The sequence below is a fragment of the Cebus imitator genome, unplaced genomic scaffold, assembly GCF_001604975.1.
Source record: "Cebus imitator isolate Cc_AM_T3 unplaced genomic scaffold, Cebus_imitator-1.0 Scaffold214, whole genome shotgun sequence".
Classification (NCBI taxonomy): Eukaryota; Metazoa; Chordata; class Mammalia; order Primates; family Cebidae; genus Cebus; species Cebus imitator.
The window spans coordinates 3,412,539-3,435,588 of NW_016107529.1; the positions used below are offsets into that span (position 1 = coordinate 3,412,539).

The window sequence follows — 23,050 nt, forward strand, 5'->3', positions numbered from 1 at the left end:
ATCTAGCCTGAACTCTGATTACTAAGCCTTGCCTTTGGCATAGAGCTACATAAGGCCAAAAGAAGTGGCACTTTTTTTTTTTTTTTTTTCTGATTTGCAAAACCACAAAGGCATACAAAGGAATGAAGGCAAAGTCAGCAGTCTGGTCCTTGAGAGCCAGGCCCTAGGCTGAGTGCTGTGAAACCTGGGCTGAAGTGGGCAAAACCTCTATTCTAGAGAAACCTGGAGTATGAAGCTGTGATTCCTAAGTAAGGTGATGGCACACAGATGGTGCTCAATGAATGGTATACATACAGTCAAGACAGCAAATGCTGAAAGAAAGAATGATGTGCTGAGAGCTGGTCACAGAAGAGCTTGCTGCAAGAGGGGTTTCTTCAAGCCAGGCATTGAATGGGAGAGGATTTAAGTAAGCAGAAGGAGAGAAAATCACGTGGGCAAAAACTTATGAAAGAAGGCTCCTTTCCCCAGTCAGACTAGCTGAATCAGAGGCTTCCTGTAAGAAAGAAGAGGTAGGAATCATTGGAGAAATAGGGAGAGTTCAGATTTTAGAGGTCAGACTGGAATAACTGGGGCTACTTCAAAAGCTCTGATCAAGTCTTCAGAAGAGCTCTCTGTTGACAAATGTGTGGTGGAAAAGAATCAAGTGGTAAAAACATACAATTATCCAGAGAAAAAAGAATGGCACAATTTTACCTCCAAATTCTAAAGAATTATCTTCAACATTATATCGGAGATTCTAGATAAATAAAAGGCACCTGCCAAAAAGGAAAAGTAAAACTGCCTTTATTCACAGACAACATGATCATGTGCATAAAAAATTTAAGTAATCTTCAAAGAAGCTAGAACTAAGTAAAATTAGCAAGATGACAAGATACAAGGTGAATATACAAAAGTAAACTGTTTATATATATGTGTTAGAGACAAACAATTAGAAAATCACATTAAAATGCCATTTAGAAGCTGGGCATGGTGGCTCAAGCCTGTAATCCTAGCACTTTGGGAGGCTGAGACAGGTAGATCATTTGAGGTTGGGGGTTCAAGACCAGCCTGGCCAACATAGTGAAACCCTGTCTTTACTAAAAATACAGAAAGTTAGCCTAGTGTGGTGGTGGCACATGCCTGTAATCCCAGCTACTCAAGAGGCTGAATTGGGAGAATCACTTGAATCCAAGAGGTGGAAGTTGCAGTGGGCTGAGATAGCGCCACTGCATTCCAGCCTAGGTGACAGAGAGACTCTGTATCAAAATAATAATAATAAAGAAGTGCCATTTAGAAAAGCTCCAAAAATAAGAAGAGGTAAATTAAAAAACTAAATCAGTGAAGAAACAGGCCAAGTGCAGTGGCTCACTCCTGTAATCCTGGCACTTTGGGAAGCCAAGATGGGCAGATCACTTGAGGTCAGGAGTTTAAAACCAATTGGGCCAACATGGTAAAACCTCATCTCTACCCAAAATACAAAAAAATTAGCCAAGTATAGTGGCATGCACCTGTAATCCCAGTTACTTGGGAGGCTGAGGCAGGAGAATCGTTTGAACCTAGGAGGCAGAGGTTGCAGTGAGCTAAGATCATGCCACTGCTCTCTAGCCTGAGTGACAGAGTGAGACTCTGTCTCAAAAAAACAAAAAAAATAAAAGAAAAAAGGAAAAAAAGAAAGACCATGTTCATGGATTGGGAAACTCAATATTAAGATGTCAACACTCCAAATTTATGTATTGATTTAGTGCAATCCCAAGCAAAATCCCAGCAAGTATTTTTGTAGAATTTGACAAGCTAATGTTAAAATTTACATGGAAATGCAAAGGCCCTAGAACCACAAAAACAATTTTGAAAAATAAGGACAAAGTTAGAGAACTTATGCTATCTGATTTCAATATTTGTTTGTTTGTTTGTTTATTTTTTTTGAGATAGAGTCTCACTCTATCACCCAGGCTGGAGTCCAGTCGCCCAATCTTGGCTCACTACAGTCTCTGCCTCCTGGGTTCCAGCAATTCTCCTGCCTCAATCTCCCGAGTAGCTATGATTACAGACAAGCACCACCATGCCTGGCTAATTTTTGTATGTTTTTGGTGTTGATGGGGCTACACCATGTTGGCCAGGCTGGTCTTGAACTCCTGACATCAGGTGATCCACCTGCCTTGGCCTTCCAAAGTGCTGGGATTACAGGTGTTAGCCATCATTCACAGCCTCAAGGTTTACTTGTAAAGCCACAGTAATTAAGACAGAGTAGGCCAGGCGCGGTGGCTCACACCTGTAATCTCAGCACTCTGGGAGGCTGAGGTGGGCAGATCACAAGGTCAGGTGATCGAGACCATCCTGGCCAACATGGTGAAACCCCATCTCTATTAAAAAATACAAAAAATAGCTGGGCATGGTGGTGCATGCCTGTAGTCCCAGCTATTTGGGAGGCTGAGGCAGGAGAATTTCTTGAACCTGGGAGGTGGAGGTTACAGTAAGCTGAGATCGCTGGGGAAATGCTAGTCTTTTCAGAGTATGGTTCTGCAACAGCTAGATATCCATGTGTAAAAACTGAATTTTGATCTTTGCTTTACACTGTACACAAAAACTAACTGAAAATGGATCAAAGACATACATGCAAAAGCTAAAGCTATAAAACATTCAGAAGAAAATATAGCAGGAAATCTTTGTAATCTTAGGGTAGGCAAAGATTTCTTTTTAAACAGACACAAAAGCTCTCACTTTAATAGAAAAAGGTGATAAAGTAGACTTTAGTACAATTAAAATTTTTTCTTTTAAAAAGACGCTTTTGGAAAAAACGGAAAAAAAAAAGGCAAGCCCACAGACTCGAAAAAATTATTTACAATAATATATTTGATAATGGATTTGTATCTAGAATATATAAGAACAGTGTCAACTCAATAAGAAGATAAACCTATAGATTCACTGTAATCCCTATTAAAATTCAAATGTCATTTTTCACAGATATAGAAAAAAGTTTTAAAATTTATTTGGAACCACCAGCCAAGGCAATCTTGAGCAAAAACAATAAAGCCGGTGGCATCACGCTACCTGATTTTATGCTATATTACAAAGCTATAATAATTAAAACTGCATGGTAGTGGCATAAAAATAGACATACTGACCAATAGAACCAAATAGAGAGACAAGAAATTAACCCATACATTTTTCTTTTTTTCGAGATGGAGATTTTTGCTCTTGTTGCCCGGGCTAGGGAGCAGTGGTTCGATCTCAGCTCACCACAACCTCCACCTCCTGGGTTCAAATGATTCTTCTGCCTCAGCCTCCTGAGTAGTTGGGATTACAGGCATGCGCCACCATGCCTAGCTAATTTCTTTTTTTTTAATAGAGACGGGGTTTCTCCATGTTGGTCAGGCTGGTCTCAAACTCCTGACCTCAGGTGATCCGCCCGCCTCGGCCTCCCAAATTGCTGGGATTACAGGTATGATCTACTGTGCCCAGCCAAATCCAAACATTTTGATCCTATTGATTTTTGACAAAGGAGACAAGATCACACAATAAGAAAAGGGAAGTGACTTCAATAAAGCGTACTAGAAAAACTGGATATTCACATGCAGAAGAATGAATTGGTCTTACGCCATATTCAAAAATCAACTTAAGGCCAGGGGTGGTGGCTCATGCCTGTAATCCCAGCACTTTGGGAGGATGAGGCAGGTAGATCACCTGAGGTTAGGAGTTTGAGACTAGCCTGGCCGACATGGCAAAACCTCACCTCTACTAAAAAAACAAAAACATTAGTCAGGCATGGTGCTATAGTCCCAGCTACTTGGGAGGCTCAGGCACAACATTCACTTGAACCTGGGAAGCAGGGGTTGCAGTGAGCCAAGATCATATCATTACACTCCAGTCTGGGAGACAGAGCAAGACTCTGTCTCAAAACACACACACACACACACACACACACACACACACACACAAAACAAAAAACAAAACCCAAGAAGCAATTTTTTTTTTTTGAGACAGGGTCTCTCACTTTGTCTCCCAGGCTGGAGCATAGTAATGTGATCTTGGCTCACTGCAGACTTGGCCCACTGGGCTCAAGTGATCCTCCCATCTCAACCTCCTGAGTAGTTGGGACTTATAGCCCAGCTAATTTTTGTATTTTTAGCAGAGATGGGGTTTTGCCACGTTGGCCAGGCTGGTCTTGAACGCCTGGCCTCAAGTGATCTGCTCGCCTTGGCCTCCCAAAGTGTGAGATTACAGGTGTGAGCCACTGCAAAGGGCCTGCTTCTTGGCTTTTTGGCTGATCAAGTGTACTATACTCAAGTGATCCTTCCATGTCAGCCTCCTGAGTAGCTGAGACTACACATGCATGCCACTAAGCCTGGCTAATTTTTTTCTTTTTCTTTTCTTTTTTTTTAGAGATAAGATATCACCATGTTGCCCAGGTTAATCTCAAACTCCTGGGCTCAAGTGGCCTGCCTACCGCGGTCTCCCAAAGCACTGAGATTATAGGTGTGAGTCACCGCACCTGGCCAGACAACTTTATTGATAAATGTTGTGTATGTTCTAACTGCTCCACTGACTGGTCCTGTCTCTCTCCCTTTCCTCAGGTCTCCCTATTCTCTGAAACAACAGCATTGAAATTAGGCCAGTTAATAACCCTATAATGACCTCTAAGTGGTCAAGTGAATGGAAGAGTTGCGCATCTCTCATTTTAAGTCAAAAGTTGGAAATTAGCCAACACAGTGGCTCACCCCTGTAATCGCAGCTACTCAGGAGGCTGAGGCAGAGTATCATATGAGCCCAGGAGTTTGAGGCTACAGTGAGCTATGATCATACCACTGCACTCCAGCTTGGGCAACAGAGCAAAACCTTTTCTCTTAAAAAACAAGATCAAGAAAAGCTGTGAGTGATTAAGCTTACTGAGGAAAGCATGTCGAGATAGGCTGAAAGCTAGGCCTCTCATGCCAGTTAGCCCAGTTGTGAATGCAAAGGAAAAGTTCCTGAAGGAAATTTAAAGTGCCGCTCCAGTGAACACATGAATGATAAGAAAGCAAAACAGCCTTAGTGATGATGTGGAGAAAGTTTGAGTGGTCTGGATAGATCAAACCAGCCACAACATTCCCTTAAACCAAAGCCTAATCTAGACCAAGGCCCTAACTCTCTTCCATTTTATGAAGGCCGAGAGACATGAGGAAGCTGCAGAAGAAGTTTGGGCTGGGTGCAGCTGCTCATGCCTGTAATCCCAGCACTTTGTGAGGCCGAGGCAGGTGGATCACTTGAGGTCAGTTCAAGAGCAGCCTAGCCAACATGGCGAAACCCCATCTCTACTAAAAACACAAATATTAGCCAGGCATGCTGGTGGGTGTCTGTAATCCCAGCTACTCGGGAGGCTGAGGCAGGAGAATTGCTTGAACATGGGAGGCAGAGGTTGCAGTGAGCTGAGATCATACCACTGCACTCCAGCCTGGGGAACAAAGTGAGACTCTGTATCAAAAAATTATTATTATAATTATAAAAAATTGCCTGGGCATGGTGGTATACACCTGTAGTCCCAACTACTTGGGAGGTTGAGATGGGAGGATCACTTGAGCCTGGGAGGTTGAGACTGCAGTGAGCTATGATCATGCCACTGCACTCCAGCCTGGACAACAGACCAAGACCCTGTCTCAAAATAATAATAATAATAATAATAATAATAAAATAAAACAAAAAAGCAAGGAAATAAGTTGCCTCCATAACACAAAAGTATAAGGTGAAACAGTAAAGCCTGATGGAGAAGCTGTAGCAAGTTACCCAGAAGTTCTAGCTAATGTAATTGATGAAGGCAGCTACACCAAACAACAGATTTTCAATGTAGACAAAACAGTCTTTTATCAGAAGGTGCCATCTAGGACTTTCATAACTAGAAAGGAGAAATCAATGCCTGGCTTCGAAACTAAAGGACAGGCTGACTCTCTTTTATTAGGGGTTAATATAGCTGGTGACTGCCAGCTTATTTTTCTTTCTTCTTCTTTTTTTTTTTTTTTTTGAGAAAGGATCTTGCTCTGTCACCGAGGCTGGGGTGCAGTGGCACAATCTCAGCTCACTGCAATCTCTGCCTCCTGGATTCAAGCAATCCTCCTTTCAGCCTCCCAAGTAGCTGGGACTACAGGTACACACCACCACACCCGGCTAATTTTTGTATTTTTTGTAAAGACAGGGTTTCGCCATGTTGACCGGGCTGCTCTAGAACTCCTGAGCTCAAGTGATCCACCCAACTTGGCCTCCTAAAGTGCTGGGATTATAAACATGAGCCACTGTGCCCGGCCTGAAGCCAATGCCTCTTTATCATTCAGAAAATCCTAGGGCCCTTAAGAACTTATGCTCAATCTGGCCTGGCACAGTGGCTCATGCCTGTAATTCTAGACTTTAGGAGGCTGAGGCAGGTGGATCACCTAAAGTCAGGAGTTCGAGACCAGCCTGGCCTACAAAGTGAAGCCACGTCTCTACTAAAACTACAAAAATTAGCCAGGCATTGTGAAGTGCGCTTGTAGTCCCAGCTACTTGGGAGGCTGAGGTGGGAAAATCACTTGAACCAGGATGCTGAGGTTGCAGTGAGCCAAGATCATGCCACCGCACTCCAGCCTGGGCAACAAAGCGAGACTCCATCTCAAAAAAAGAAAAAAAAAGAATTATGTTCAATCTACTCTGCCTGTGCTGTATAAATGGAACAACAAAGCCTGGATGACAGCACATCTGTTTATAGCATGGTTTACTGAATTCTAAGCTCACTATTTAGACCTACTGCACAGAAAAAAAGATTCCCTTCGAAATATTACTGCTCACTGACAATGTACCTACTCAACCAATGGCTGTGATGGAGACATACAAACAAGGAGGTTAATGTTGTTTTAATGTCTGCTAACACAGCATCCATTCTGCAGCCCATAGATCAAGGAGTAATTTTGACTTTCAAGTCATACTATTGAATAAATACATTTCCTAAGGCTATAGCTGCCACAGACAATGATTCCACTGATGGATCTTGGCAAAGTAACTTTCATTTGCACTGCCAAACCAAAAAAAAAATCTGTGGCTTGCTTTATTGTGATACTTGCTTTATTGTGGTGGTCTGGAACTGAACCCACAATATCTCTGAACTGTGACTGTATATGAATGGCTAATGAGTGCATGAAAAGATCTTTATCATTAGTTGGCCCGGCATAGTGGCTCATGCCTGTAATCCCAGCATTCTGTGAGGCTGTGGCAGGTGGATCAACTGAGGTCAGGTGTTCAAGACCAGTCTGCCCAACATGGCGAAATCCTGTCTCCACCAAAAAACACAAATATCAGCTGGATGTGGCAATGTGTGCCTGTAGTCCCAGCTGAGCTACTCAGGAGGCTGAGGTGGGAGGATCACTTGAACCCAAGAGGCGGAGGTTACAGTGAGCCAAGATTGCACCACTGCACTCTAGTCTGGGCAAAAGAGTGAGATAGTGAGACCCTTTCTCCCAAGGAAGAAAAAGGAGGGGTCTTTTATCTTAGCTGTTAAGCAAACACAAATTAAAGCCACAATGAGAAACCACTTTACACCTGTTAAGAATGCTAAAGTAGAAAATATTGACAATATCAAGTGCTAGTGAAAATATTTATGCGATTTCTCTCTCTCCTTCTCTCTCTTGTTATTTCTTTCTCGACAGGATCTCATTCTGTTACCCAGGCTGGAGCGTAGTGTGGCACAATCAGCTGACTGCAGCCTTGAACTCCCAGGCTCAAGTGATTCTCTTGCCTCTGCCTCCTGAACAGTTAGGATTACAGGCCTGCACTACCATGCCTACCTAATTTTTTTTTTATTCTTTGGATAGAGACAGGGTCTCATTGTGTTGCCCAGGCTTGGCAACTTCTTATAAAGTTAAACATATGTCTACCCTATAATTCAGAAATTCCACTTCTAGGTATCCAACTATGAAAAATGTAAACACATGTCCCAAAACAAAGCATATTTGCAAAAATGTTTATAGCAACTTTATCCATAATAGCCCCAAACTAGAAACAACCCAAATGCCCATTAACAGTAGAGTGCACAAACTGTAGTATTTCTATATAATAGGTATTACTCGGCAATAAAGAGGAAGGAACTACTTGTACATGCAACAATTTCTGTATATCTCAAGGGTGTTGTGATGAGCAAAAGAAGTTAGACCCAAAGGAGGACATGCAATTTGATTTCAATGGTATACAATTCAAGAAAAGGCAGAACTAATCTATATGGACAGAGAGCAGAGCAGTGGTATGTTAAGGCAAGGCTCAAGGAGAAAAGAGCTGGTTGCAATCGGGCATAGTGGGCAGTGATGCATGATGGAGAAATGCTGTATTTTGCCTGTGGTGGTGGCTTCATGGATATACACATTTGTCAAAACTCACCAAGCTGTACACTTGAGTATATTCTATTGTTTGTAAAATATACCTCAATAAAATTGATTTTTTTTCCAAGGTAGAGTGTTGCTGTGTCACCCAGGCTGGAGTGCAGTGGCACAATCACAGCTCACTTCAGTCTTGACCTCCTGGGCTCAAGCAATCCTCACGCATCAGCCACCCGAGTAGCTGGGACTACGAGCACGTACCACCATGCCCAGCTACTTTTGTTTTTAGGGATGGGATCACACTTTGTTGCCCAGGCTTGTAAGTTTATTTTATTTATTTTTTTGAGACAGAGTCTCACTCTGTGCCCAGGCTGGAGTGCAGTGGCATAATCTTGGCTCACTGCAACCTCCACCTCCCAGGTTCAAGTGATTCTTCTGCCTCAGCCCCTCAAGTACCTGGGATTACAGGTGTGAGCCACCATGCCCAGCTAATTTTTGTATTTTTAGTAGAGACAGGGTTTCTCCACATTGGCTAGGCTGGTCTTGAACTCCTGACCTCAGGTGATCCACCCGCCTCAGCCTCTCAAAGTGTTCGGATTACAGGCGTGCAGCACTGCACCCAGCTAGTAAGTTGATTTTAAAAGAAAAAAAAAAAAACTCAAAAAAGTACCAGTGTTTGAAATAGCAATAAAAAATGTTCAAGAGAATGGATAATAAATCACCACATATTCAGTAACTAGAGAATGATATAGTAGCAACAATGAATAAGCTAGATAGAGTGAACACATCAGTATAGACAAAGCTCAAAAACAGAAGGCTGAGTGAAAAAGCAGGTTCCCGGAGAAAACATGCAGCATGATGCTATTTATTTAAAATTTAATTACATGCAAAGCAATTCCACACATTGCTCAAAGATCCGTACACATGCAAGCATAAATAAGAATATGGGAATGATAAATACCAAATTCAGGAGTACAGCACCTCTTGGGGAGGAGGCAGGAGTACACAGGGGACTTCAAACCAGATCGATCAATTTTAACATTTTATTTATTTTTTATTTTTAAGCTGTTCCTTTCAGGGCAAGGCTAGCTCCCAAGCAGTGAACCCAGAGTCAGCCAATTTTTTTATTTTGTAAACTATGTGGGTGGTCCCTGTATTATTCCTCATGTCGTTTTGTGTGTCTGAGAGATTGCTTAGTGAAACGGACAGCAAACCAATGAAGACCAAAAAGGAAAGGGTGGCCACAAACAGTGAGGAAGAGCCTGGCTTGTATGTGGGCCACTGGTTTGTCCCTGGATTTGCTGTCCAACTGTGTAGGTCGCTTCTCTCTGATCAAGACACAAGAGGCTCATTCTGGACGAAAAGAGAAAGCATCCTTCCTGACCAGGCACTCAGAGGGACTTGATGCATGTCTCATCCTTTATTTGCTTCTGCAGCTGCAGTGAACTGCAAGCCGGTACCTGATCCTGGTGGGGGGATGCTCAGTGGCCGTGTCCACGCTCTCAGGCCAGCACAGCCAGGGCAGGAGCGGAAGAGGAGGGGCTGCTCTGGCTCCACCAGGGCCAGAGGCCAGGGACCCGCCTCGGACCACACACAAAGCCAGAGTACTAGTTCTGCCTGGGCCACTGGTTGCCATGTGACACTAGCAGAACCGGCTATTCCAGCCAGGGGTTATCCCCGGGACTGTGGTCACTGGGCTGTGCAGCAGATCATAGCGAGGGGACATTTCTTTCCCAACCCTCCTGAGGGAACTCAGCTTCCAGAACAAAAGCTGCCAAGGTGTTGAGGGCACTGTTTTGTGTACCCTGCAGAAGGGACTTCCTATTAAGGCTGGCCCAGTACCAGACTTTAAGATCCTCCATCTGGAGTAATCTTAGCTACCGCCCTCTATGCAGAGAGGGCAAGTGACTGTGACCAGCCTAAGGTCACACAGAAGGCAACTGGAACTTCTGATTTGTAGATCCCTCAGCAAGTTACTTAACCTTAACCTCTCTGGGCCTCAGTTTTCCTACCATCAAGTGGGTATATAATTGTGTGCATGGGGATGAGGAGATGGGGGTGTTTGATAGATATTTCTGTGTGGTGAAATTATGGGTGATTTTTATTTTTCCTTTTGGCTAATCTGTATTTTCTAATTTGCTGTTTTATAATGAATATGCATTTTGTTATTTTTCTTTTTCTTTCTTTCTTTTTTTTTTTAGAGACAGGGTGTCATCTCACTCTGTCACCCAAGCTGGAGTACAATGGCACCATCATAGCTCACTGCTACCACAGACCCCTGGGCTCAGGTGATAGCCTCCCAAGTAACTAGGACTACAGGTCCATGCCACCATGCCCAGTTAATTTTTTAAAAAATTTTTATGGAGAGGAGGTCTTGCTATGTTGCTCAGGCTGATTTTAAACTCCTGGGCTCAAGCAATCTTCCTGCCTCAGCCTCCCAAAGTGCTGGTTACAGGCATGAACTGCTGTACCTGGCCTATTTTTAATTTTTCTTAATGGAGAGAGTAATACTACACATAGTTGGTGTAAAGAGTCAAAGAGATAATGAAAAGCGCAGAGCACGGTTTCTGGTTCACAGTGTGTTCTCCATAAATACTTCTCCCTGCCCATTCCTCATTTGGGAAGGGAGGAGGAGTCGGTACAGGGCTCTGAGCAGTTACTGGCTACATAACTTTGGGTAAATTATTTAACTTCTCTCTCAGTTACCTTGTCTGCAAAATGACTGACACCTGCCTCAAAGGAAGTTTTCAAGGACTACATGACATACAGGATGGGTACGGCCTGGCAATAGCAATAAATTTGTAATAAATTTCTGCAGAAGAACAGAATGAAGGAACACAATGCACATAATGAAGGAAAAAGCATTAAAGTAGGAGCTAGACCAGATAAACAAGACGATGTTCACATAGAGTCCACAGAGCTCAAGGAGCCTCTTTAGATAGAGTGCAAAGGATTCACAAACTTAGATGAGAAAAATCACATCCTTGTTATTCATTACCTCTAACTGAAATTCAGTATTTTCTTTCATCATGCATATTGGCAAGAAAACCCACAATAGTATTAGTGGTACTTATTACTTTGTTACCAATAAAAATTACAGATATTTTCATATTGTATTACAATAGAAACATGTTGAAATACTAGTTACTTTCATTCACCACCTCAATATTATAGTAATTAACAGACTCATCTCTAGATTTTTCTTGACACTTTTTAAAAAGTAGGACAAAATCGTGATTCAATATAATTGGTATCCTTTGTAACCCTAAGTAATTTATTTTTTTAAGTTAAAAACATTATTCATGGCCTGGCACAGTGGCTCACACCTGTAATCCCAGCACTTTGGGAAGCTGAGGTGGGTGGATCACTGGAGGTCAGGAGTTTGAGACCAGCCTAGGCAACATGGTGAAACCCTGTCTCTACTAAAAATACAAAAATTAGCCAGGCATGGTGACATGTGCCTGTAATCCCACCTACTTGGGAGGCTGAGACAGGAGAATCACTTGAATCCAGGAGGCGGAAGCTGCAGTGAGCCAAGATTTTGCCACTGCACTCCAGCCTGGGTGACAAAGTGACAAAACAAAAAACAAACAAAAAACAACACATTATTCTGAATAGGGGTTCACAGACTTCATTAGACTGTTAAGGGGGACATGTAAGACAGACATGGGTACCAGCCCTGCCGGGGCCATTGATCGCTGTGTGGCACTGGACAATGGCAGGCCCAGATCTGATCCCTCTCAGGGGCCCTAGGGCCCAGGTCAGGGGAACAGCACAATTAGCATCTAAGGAGCTGACCTGGGTGAGGACAAGGAACCTAAAGCGCAGAGGGAAACAGCAGGGAAGCGGCAGAGCTGAACTGGAGACAGATCCCCTGATACTCACGGCCCGTTCCCCACACGTCCAAAGCAGGCGATGAAGGAATCCGGGGTGCTCAAGGCATCACAGTACCCATTTCCTACTCTACCCACTGCTGTGAAAAAGGTAGAGCTAAGGCATAGAAGGTGCTGTATGAAGCCCTTAGAGATGGCCTAAGGCGACAGGGTACACGACGGAAGCCAAGGCGCCGAGAGCCCCTTAGGACTGTGGTTCTTGGATGCTAGTGAGAACACTGCCCTTGTTCTCTGGAAATAATTTTTCAAAATGGACAGGTCTGCTGGTTTTGCTGGTCAGTGTGGTTACCATCTGGGCCAATCCACACCCACATTGGGCCCCTTGTCCCAGGCCAGTGGCAGGCAGTATGAACAGGAGAGTGTGGACATTGTCCGCGCACGAGCTAGCTCTCAGCGAAAGGCAGAGACTAGCAGGGACTCCAGAAGATGAGGACATCTAAAAGCCCGCTGGAAAAGAGGCATCATGAAAGCCGCAGAAAAGAGCAAGGGCTTCCTACTAGGCCGACCCCGGCTAAAATCTCATGGGCTTAGCGACCCTGGGAAATGGCTTTTCTCTGGCCCTCAGCTCCCCCCTATAAAACGGGTGCGAACATCCCTGGGCCCCTGGGTTGCTGCGGAGGTTGGGTGAAGCTGTGCTCACCCTCCCCACTGACCCCGCCGTGCGGTCGCAGGCTGGCGCCTTGTCTGTCTGCCCTAGCCCCGAATGCCCGGAGGCTCCCGGCGGGGGCTCGGTGCAGGTGAGGCGCCCACGCCCCGGCCTCGAATTCCCACACCGCCACCCCGGCCGCGTCGTGCTGTCGCTGCGCACCCAGCGCCCTCGTGCCGGCAGTGGGGTGGGGGCAGGAAGCGCAGGCAGAGCCCGACCAGCACGAGGCTCCCAGGCCGGCTCCCCGCGTCCGCTCCGGCTCCCGCTGCGTTCCCGCCGCCGCCTCCCGCCCCTCCCGCGCCTCCCGCGCCTTCCCGCCGCGCTGGCAGCGCACCTGGCCTCCGCTCGGTCCTCGGGGCCGCGGGTCTCCGCCGCTGCGCCTCGGCGCCCCGCGCTGCGTCTCCTTCTCTGCTTCTCTCGGCCCCTCTGTCTCTCTGTCTCAGCCGTTCTCAGGCTCAGCTCCGCCTCGCTCGCTCCCTTGCTTCCCCGCCGGGCTCTCGCCGGCCGTCTGGTGGCCCGAGGGGGCGGCGGGGCGCGATGAGCGGCGCCTGCACGAGCTACGTGAGCGCAGAGCAGGAGGTGGTGCGCGGCTTCAGCTGCCCGCGGCCAGGGGGCGAGGCGGCCGCCGTCTTCTGCTGCGGCTTCCGCGACCACAAGTACTGCTGCGACGACCCGCACAGCTTCTTCCCCTACGAGCACAGCTACATGTGGTGGCTCAGGTACCGACCCTGGCCCTCACCCTACCTTGAACCCCACTCCAGTCTCAGCCCCCTTCACCCCAGCCTCAGCCCTCATCCGAGTGCCCACCTGAACACCAAGTACGATCTCCATCCAGCCCTTACCGTCCTCACACCCACATCGTCAACCCCACCGCCCTCTGAAACCCCTTCTCAGCCCGATTTCCTCATCCTGGCCCCAACCATTATTTAGAGCCATGCTCGGACCTCCCCCTCCTCTAACCCGAAACAACCCTCGCTCTAAACCTACTCCAAACTTCATTCCATCACCACCCTCATCCCGACCCCAAATCACATATCAAGCCTCCTCCTAAGAGCAACTGCCATCTTCAAACGTTCACTGGCAGCTCTAACTTCACCCCAATCATCATTCCACCAAGTTCCCCTTCCTAATATCAACACCAACCTCATGCCTGACTTTCCACACTCCCCAGTACTGACCCCAGACCTTATTCTATCACCAGCCCCAAGCTCCTCTCTGTCCTGCCTGCAATCCCACCTCAGCACCTCTCCCACATCCTGACTCCGAATATTATTAATATCTAGATCTACATCCAAACCTCAGCCTCCAGCCTTAACCCTCGCCTGGTGCTACACCCCAACCCCAGCCTCAGCCCGGAGTCAGCCCTTGGTTCCCTTTTGTATTTAGTCATTCTTTTGGGCACTCTTTCCTGAGCACTTAGTGTGTGCCAAGCCCTGTGGTGAGTGCTGGGGATGTACCCCATTTTCAGCTAAGGCAGAAGACTAGGGAGTAGTCAGAGCTGCCTCCAAGTTCATCATGAGACAGTGGCAGAGTACAGAAGCTAGCTCAGGCCATATTCGTAGAAGTGTTGAAGCTCCACCCATAGGATCTCAGATTTCCCCATTTGTTCAGGGAAGGGGTTGCATTCCTGGAATCTAAGTGTTGGGCTAAGAGGGTAATAGGTCTCAATGCCTCTGGGTCTCTTAAGGCCTCACCTGGAGAATGGAACTTCATCCTCAGCCTGCTTTGGAAAACAGGCATCAGCAAAAATGGAATGGGCCAACTCAGCAGTGATTTTTCCGTCCCTGGAGGTATATGAACAGAGGCTGCTGCCTTCTGGGTGGGAAAGGACAGCATCCTATGCCACCAAAACTTCTCAAGTCTCTGTCTTTTCATCTATCAAATGGGCAGGATGATCAATCATTGCCCTGATTTCTGACTAAGGCAGTGGTAAGGATCAAATGATTTAACAGAGATGACATGAACTTGACATAGGCCAATGACAGTTAGAAATATGATAGCTTTTTGTAGGTGATTCAATCTACAATTCTAAATGATTTTCAGATGACCAAGTTATCAGATCCTACACACTTCTGCTGTCTGTAACACAGGGAATAATATTAATGTATTTTCTGTTCATCCGTATATTCATTCATCATTCATTCATTCATTCTAGGCTTTATTTTGTGCCAGATACTTTGCAAGGTGTTGGAAGCACAAAAATCAATTATTCTCTGCCTCTGAGGAACTCACAGTTTATTTAGAGATACTACTGAAATCACTTGACAAGTTCATTTTGCTTGCTGCCCAGAAAAACCAATGCATAAGAACAGGTTTTGCAGCAAAGAGTTTAATAATCACAGGGCTGGCAGGGGACGGTGGCTCATGCTTGTAATCCCAGCACTTTGGGAGGCCAAGGCGGTGGAACACGAGGTTAGGAGTTCAAGAACAGCCTGGCCAACACAGTGGAACCCCGTCTCTACTAAAAATATGAAAATTCGCTGGGCATGGTGGCAGGTGCCTGTAATCCCAGCTACTTGGGAGGCTGAGGCAGAATCGCTTGAACCTGGAGGTGGAGGTTGCAGTGAGCCGAGATCACGCTACTGTACTCTAGCCTGGGCAACAAAGCCAGACTCTGTCTCAAAATAATAATAGTAATAATAATAGTAATAATCACAGGGCCAACCAGGTGGCAAAATAGGACATAATTCTTAAATTCACATCCTCATTCCCTACCCACCCCCACGCCAGAGAATTTGGAGACTATGGTTTTTCAAGGATTGGTGGCAGATAGGGGGCTAGGGAATGGGGAATGCCAGTTGGTTGGGTTGGGGATAAAATCGTAGGGGATCAAAGCTATCTTCTTGCACTGAGTCAGTTGCTGGGTGGTGGGGGGTTGGTTACAAGACCAGTTGAGCCAGTTTCTTGGTATGGGTTACTGGTTCAGGTGTCATCAGCTGGTCCATCAAAATGCAAGGTCTGAAAGATACCTCAAACACTAGTTTTAGGTTTTATAATAGTGACATTATCTATAGGAGGAGTTGAGGGAATTACAAATCTCGTCACCTCCAGCTACATGACTTCTGAACCATAATTCTAACCTTGTGGTTAATTTGTTAGTTTAATAAAGGCAGTTGCAGTCCCTGAGCAAGAGGGTGTTAGTTTTAGGAAGGGGCTGTTATCATCTTTGTTTTAAAGTTAAACTATAAATTCCTCTTATAGTTAACTTGGCCTGTGCCCAGGAATGAACAAAGACAGCTCATAAAGTTAGAAGCAAAATGGAGTCAGCTATATCAGATTTCTCTCACTGTCATAACTTCCGTATCAGATTTCTCTCACTGTGGTAATTTTCACTAGGGCAGTTTCACAACATGCATCTAAAGTGAAACAGGGAAGTTTTGTTGAAGGCCCACTGTGTAGTTAGCACTGAGCTAGGTGCTGAAATAAGATGGTACTGACCTCCCTTGTAAGTACAGAGACAGTGTGGAGCTTTGGGGCTAGTCAGAATCTGTCACTTACTATCTATGTGGATTGGAAAAGTTATTAAACTGCCTGGTATTTTCTCTCAACTTTAAAATGGTCATAGAGATATTTTTGTGATGGAATTGTTGTGAGAACTAAGTGAAATAATACACGTTAAAGTGACCAGTGTATATAGTAGGTGCTCAATAAGAGAGTTCCCGTTCCTTGGTTCATAGATGTGGGAAGTGAAACTCAGTGTGGAAGTGAATTGTCCAGATCTCCTAGAAATATCATAGCAGACTGAGATTTAAAGAACATTACCTAAGACTATCCAAGGGTTAGATGCTTTCACACTTTCACAACCCTGGCGCTTCTCCTCATTTTACAGATGAAAAATCTTGAGAGAGGTTAAGTTACTATCTAGGAGTGTCCCAGTGAGAGGAAGTGGCACAGCTGGGTTGAAAATTCAGGCCTGTCTCATCCCAAGCAAGCCCTGGCTTGTCCTGTCTGCTACTGATCCACTCAGATCATTTGAAAACTATTCACTGACCCTCTAGTGGTCTTCTGGGCACTGTGCTGGCCCCTGGGAACACAAAGATGAGTAATCCTCTCAGCACCCAGCCAGGACCCCTTCCCTCCTCCAATAGCCCCTTCCCTACACAGCTCTTGTGTCTTGTGGTCCCTTCTGTTGCCCTGGAAACTCTCTGACGTGGTGTGCTTTAGCGGCTCAGACAATGCTTTCATGGGGGTTGGGTGGGGTGATCTCTGAGGTTGCATCCTCTGTCAGTGTGTTCCCATTCTGTGACCTCAAGGGTGGCTAAAATGCTCTAGGGTGACTCTTCCTGGACTCGGACATAATGTGATTATAAATACCACAGACAATTGCAAAGTGCAGGAGAGGAACTGAGAGTCCTCAGGATGTCTAGGGCATCAGCGTGCTCTGAACCTTGAAATATCTCTTCCGGCATGCTCCTAACAGAGCCCGGATATTGCGGGGTGAAGACCTTGTTTTGCTGTAAATTCCATTTGGTCCTTTTCATGAAAACCAATCCTTAAAAACATAAAAATCTCCAGGTAAGCACTATTTCCTGGGAGAGACAGTGCTCAAGGAGAATTGCCATCTTTAAAATTGTGCCTCAGGAGGTGAAGACACCCTGTGGAGAAGCAGTTGGTGCTGTCACACAGTCTGGTCCATTTGACAAGCACCCTCCTCCATCACTAGTTCTGTTTTTCACCAGGGTGTGAGCCAGAAGACAGCAGCCTTGCTGGAAGGCAGAGTTTGTGGTCAGGCCATGTCTACAGCACCTCATTTCATCCTTCTCACCACCTGGTGAGATAGAAACCTTTATAAATGAAGAAAATGAAGGTCAGAGTGGCAAAGTGGTTTTTCAGCTTAAATGTGGCAGAACCAGGATCTGAACTTAGAACTACCTAACTCTAGGCCGTGCATGGTGGCTCATGCCTATAATCCCAACACTTTGGGAGTGCGAGGCAGGTGGATCACCTGAGGTTGGGAGTTCGAATCAGCCTGGGCAGCATGATGAAACTAAAAATACAAAAATTAGCCAGGTGTGATGGCAGGTGCCTGTAATCCCAGCTACTTGGGAAGCTGAGACAGGAGAATTGCAGTGAGTTTGCAGTGAGCCAACATCATGTCATTGCACTCCAGCCTGGGCAACAAAGGGAGACTCCAACCCCAAAAAACAAAAACAAGAACAAAAATAACTACCTGACTCCAAAGCCCTTAGTTGTTAGGCTGTGCCTCTAATTCTTTCTTAGGAGTCACAGTAGGTTTTTATCTTTCAGTCAGAACGGTGAAATCCTTGAAGGCTCGGGACTCTCTAATCCAATTTCCTACTCAGGGTAGGAATCTCTAACTTCATTGAAAGATATAACTCATTCACGTGTCCTGCTTCTCCTGTGACAGGGACTCATCCCCACTTGAGGCAGTACAATCACACGGGACAACTCTGATTATTTGAAGTTCATCTCATGCTAAGCACAGATTTTCCTTCTCTGGAGCCTACCCTGTTGTTCCCAACTCTGTCATTGGGGTTTGGTTCCTCTGCCCCCAGGACAGATCAGCAGAGACAGCGCCTGCCCCCTGACTGACCTCCAGTCTGGGACATATCACCCCAGAGTCGAGGAAGAGGATGGACCCGAAAGCTGGAGAAAGAATGGTAGACAGGGACAAACAAAACTCTCCCCCTCACTCCTCAAAGGGCCTCTCTTAGAGGCCCCTTTCCATCCAGGTACCCAGAGTTGTCCCCCACACGGGCCCCAAGCGAAGCACAAGTCTCCCAGATAACAGCCCTATGAACAGTAAGCGTATCTCACATGAGAAAACAATGTTTAATTAAAGTAACTAAAGAACTCAAAAGCCCTACATACTCAATATAGAAAAATGTGAAAAGAGAAACGAAAAGAGAAAGAAATCACGAGTAATCCAGTGTCTAAGTTGGGATTCATCAGAAGACTCTGAGATGAGGGTTTGATGGCAAGTAGCTTATGTGGCAAGTGATCCCAGAAATCACTGGTAGAGGATGAGGAAGTGAGACAGGGAGGGGAAGAAGCCAACAATGGGTGTATTACCAAGCAAATCACGCCAGAGGTAACTGGAGCTTAAACTCTGCCAGCCATTGTAGAATGTACACCTCAGTTATCCCACCCGACGGCCAGGAAGCTGGATATTTGGCTAACAATTTCTGTCAGTCATTGGTCGTGGGCTGGTGGGGTAAGGAAGGCATTGATTATCCTGCACCATTAACTTGCCAGTGTGCCCACAGAGCCTGTTCTGGACCCAAGAAACCCCTAAGACAAAGAGATAACAGCTGTTGGCAATAGAAACTTTGGCCAGGAATGCCAAGGCAGGCAGATTGCTTGAGCCTAGGAGCTGGAGACAATGTTGGGTAACATGATGAAATCCAGTCTCCATAAAGAAATATCAAAATTAGCTTGGTGTGGTGGCACATGCCTGTAGTCCCAGCTACTTGAAAGGCTGAGGCAGGAGGATCACTTTAGCCCTGAAGGTTGTGGTTGCAGTGAGCCATGATGGTGCCACTGTACTCCAGCCTGGGTGACAGAGTGAGATCCTGTCTCAGAAAAAAAAGAAGAAAGAAAGAAGGAAACTTTGGCCAGAATATCAGGATATTCCACAATGATAAGATCCAAAGGGCCCCAGACAGCACATCCACATCCTGAACTACCAGGGACAGTCTGTTAGTTGGCATATTTCCATCAACCTTGCGTGTGTATAGTTATGTATATATTTAGTTAAATTGGGGTTATGCCATGTAGTTAGTGTAAGGTCTTCCAGGCCTACTGACCGCGTTATGGATGGCATGGTAACCTCTGTGACCTGCATGGACACTCCAGATGAGTTCCTGGAACTGGAAAGTCTGAAGTAACTGGAAAACCATAAAAGAAGAAGAAATGATCAACCCCTAATTAACTTGAGACATTCTTCTATTGTTCCTTATTGCCTCAGCTGACAAGGCAGTTGGACTTTGTGACTCCAGACTACGACCCCCTTCCAGCTTGCAAAACCCGCCCTAAACTGTAACTTCTGCAACTTTTCACTGCCTACCCCAAACCTATAAAACCAACTCCCATCCCACCACCCTCCACTGACTCTGTTTTCAGACTCAGCCTGCCCACACCCGGGTGAATAAACAACCATGTTCCTCATACAAAGCCTGTTTGGGGGGATGGGGGTCTCTTCATTCAGAGCATGCATTTTAACAATTAGTACTGTGTCCTGCTCTCTTCATTAATACTACCAATAAAGTCATAAAAATGTATCCATTTTCCTAGATATTAAGATCTAAAAGATCTGAAAACCTTGTTTTTTTGAGACAGGGTCTTGCTCTGTCACCTAGGCTGGAGTGCAATGGCACCATCACAGCTCTCTGCAGCCTCCACCTCCTGGGCTCCAGCGACCCTTTCGCCTCAGCCTCCTGAGTAGCTGGGACTACAGGCATGTGGTCACCACAACAGGCTAATTTTTGTATTTTTTTTGTAGAGATGGGCTTTCACTATGTTACTTGGTCTGGTCTTGAACTCCTGGGCTCAAATGATCCACCCACCTTGACCTTCCAAAGTGCTGGGATTACAGGCATGAGTCACAGCACCCTGCCTGAAAACATCTATATCATTAACAAAGTCTCTATATATGCTATACTATTCCATTGCAGAGATGTCTAATAATTTATTTAGCCATGAGAAGGCAGACTTTTCAAAGCTCTAAGGTGTTTTGGTTGAGTGGAAATTAGCCATTAACTAACAAGGAGCGAAATCCTGCAGAAGTGGCAAGGGCAGGAGTCTGGGGCCAGAGTCGGAGACCAAATTTTAGAACAAATGGTGCTCCTAGCATCTCTATCTATAAGGGCTTTAGGAGCTTCAACTCAGGAACCAGGGGCAGAGACCAAATATGTATTTCTTTTTTCTTTATTCTTTTTTGAGACAGAGTCTTGCTCTGTCACCCAGGCTGGAGGGCAGTGATATGATCTCAGCTCATTGCAACCTCACCTCCTGGGTTCAAGCGATTCTCCTGCCTCACTTGAAGAAGGAGAACTAAAGAAGGAAGGGCAGGCAAGGACAAAGCCTGATGCCACCTATGCCTTCTCCTTGGGAGAGTGTTCCATAATGCCTGACACATAGTAGGTACCAAATGATATTTACCAACATGCCAGGGCCTAGAAAATGGGATGATAAGGCTGATTAAACATGGTCTTGGCTCGGCATGGTGGCTCATGCCTATAATCCCAGCACTTTGGGAGGTTGAGGTGGGGGAATCTCTTGAGGTCTATAATTCTACCTACCTGAGAATTATATTCTCCTGCTGAGGCAGGAGAATCACTTGAACCTGGGAGGTGAGGTTGCAGTGAGCCAAGGTCATACCACTGCCCTCCAGCCTGGGTGACAGAGCAAGACTCTGTCTCAAAAAAGAATAAAGAAAAAAGAAATATATATTTGGTCTCTGCCCCTGGTTCCTGAGTTGAAGCTCCTAAAACCCTTGTAGATTGTTGAGATGTTAGGAGCATCATTTGTTCTAAAATTTGGTTTCTGAACCCTCAGTTCCTGACACAGAGCTCCTGAATTCCTTCTCATTTCCTGGGTGATAGGGGCATCTTTTGTTCTAATGAGATGACTCATGGTGGGCTCCTAGAGAGCCTCAGGTTGGGGACTGGTTGCCAGGGAAACAAACCATGTGATTAGAGGGCTAGAATTTACAGCCCCATCCCAACCTCCAGGGAGAGGAGAGGCCCCAGAGGTTGAGTTGATCACCAATGGTAATCAATCATGCCTATGTAATGAAGCCTCCATAAAATCCCAAAGACAGGGTTCAGAGAACTTCTGGACTGCCAAACATGTGGAGGTCCCTAGGAGGTTGTGTGCTTCAAGAGCACATGGAAGCTCCATGCCCCTCCTGTATGCCTTACCCTACCCTATGTCTCTTCCATCTGGCCATTCATCTACATCCTTTGTTATATCCTTTCTAATCAACCAGTAAACATAAGTGTTTCTCTGAGTTCAGTGAGCTGTCCTAGCAAATTAATCAAACCCAAGGAAGGGGTCATGGGCACACCGATTTGTAGCTGGTAGGTCAGAAGTATAGGTGACAACCTACTACTTGCAATTGGCATGGGAGGGCAGGAGGGAGTATTGAGGGACTGAGCCTGTAACCTGTGGGAACTGACACTATTTGCCTAGAGATGGTGCCAGAATTGAATCAAGTTATAGGACGCCCAGCTGGTGTCTGCTGGAGAATTGCTTGATGTGTGGGGGGAAACCACCATACATATGGTGACAGAAGTGTTGAGTATTGTGGGAGGAAAAAAGGAAGCTGTTTCTTCCTTCAGGCCAGGTGACCAAGGCCTGACTTGGGACAGAGGCAGTGAGGTTGGAGGGTGAGGGAGTGGAGAGGTATTTGAGACATGGAGTTGACACTGACATGGTCAGCAGGACCATGGAGGTTGGGCCAGAAGTCACCTGAGGCTTGGCTGGGCACGGTTGGCTCATGCCTATAATCCCAACATTTTGGGAGGTTGAAGTGAGAGGATTGCTTGAGGCCAGAAGTTTGAGACCAGCCTGGGCAACATAGCAAAACTTGGTCTCTATTTTCTTAAAAAAAAAAAAAAAAAAAAGGGCACGGGGTAGGGGGCAGCGCCAGGCATGGTGGCTCATGCCTGTAATCCCAGCACTTTGGGAGACCAAAGTGGTAGATTGCTTGAGCTCAAGAGTTCAAGATCAGCCTGGGCAACATGGGAAAACCCCATCTCTTCAAAATATGCAAAAAAAAAAATAATAAGCTGGAAATGGTGGTACATGCCTGTGGTCGCAGCTATTCAGGAGGCTGAAGTGGGAGGACTGCTTGAGCCCAGGAGGCTGGGGATTCAGTGAGCCAAGATGGCAACACTGTAATTCAATCTAGGTGACAGAGCAAGACCTTGTCTTAAAAAGAAAACAAAAAGAAAAGAAATTACCTAAGGCTGGAAGGACAGCTGGCTTTTAACTAAGGCCTACTATATATGTCCTGATTCTTAAGAAAAAGCAGTCTAGGGAGCCCCTAAGACCATCTCCAGCTCCCTGGGGTGTGAGCAGGTGAGGAAAGTAGGGAGGGAAGAAGATGGTGTTGCTGAGCAGGGTCAGGTATGTGGTGGGTCCTTGGCAGGTAGTTGGTGCACTTTCTTTCCCATGCTGAAGCATAGAAAGCTTGTTTAAGACAAGTAGGGACAAAACAAAGTCAAAGCTGATTCCTACAACACAATACTAATTTTTTTTTT

The 23,050-nt window shown here is 45.7% G+C and overlaps 1 protein-coding gene across 1 annotated transcript in view; it reads left to right on the top strand.

Annotated features, from left to right (window-relative positions):
• Positions 1–13,139: 13,139 nt before the first annotated feature.
• The window catches only part of SHISAL2A (shisa like 2A), a 24,288-nt gene continuing 14,377 nt past the window's right edge, over positions 13,140–23,050 (top strand). Inside the window, exon 1 of the mRNA XM_017548809.2 lies at positions 13,140–13,543. Coding sequence (XP_017404298.1) covers positions 13,362–13,543 — 182 coding nt within the window. The 5' untranslated portion in view covers positions 13,140–13,361. The remainder of the gene's footprint in view (positions 13,544–23,050) is intronic.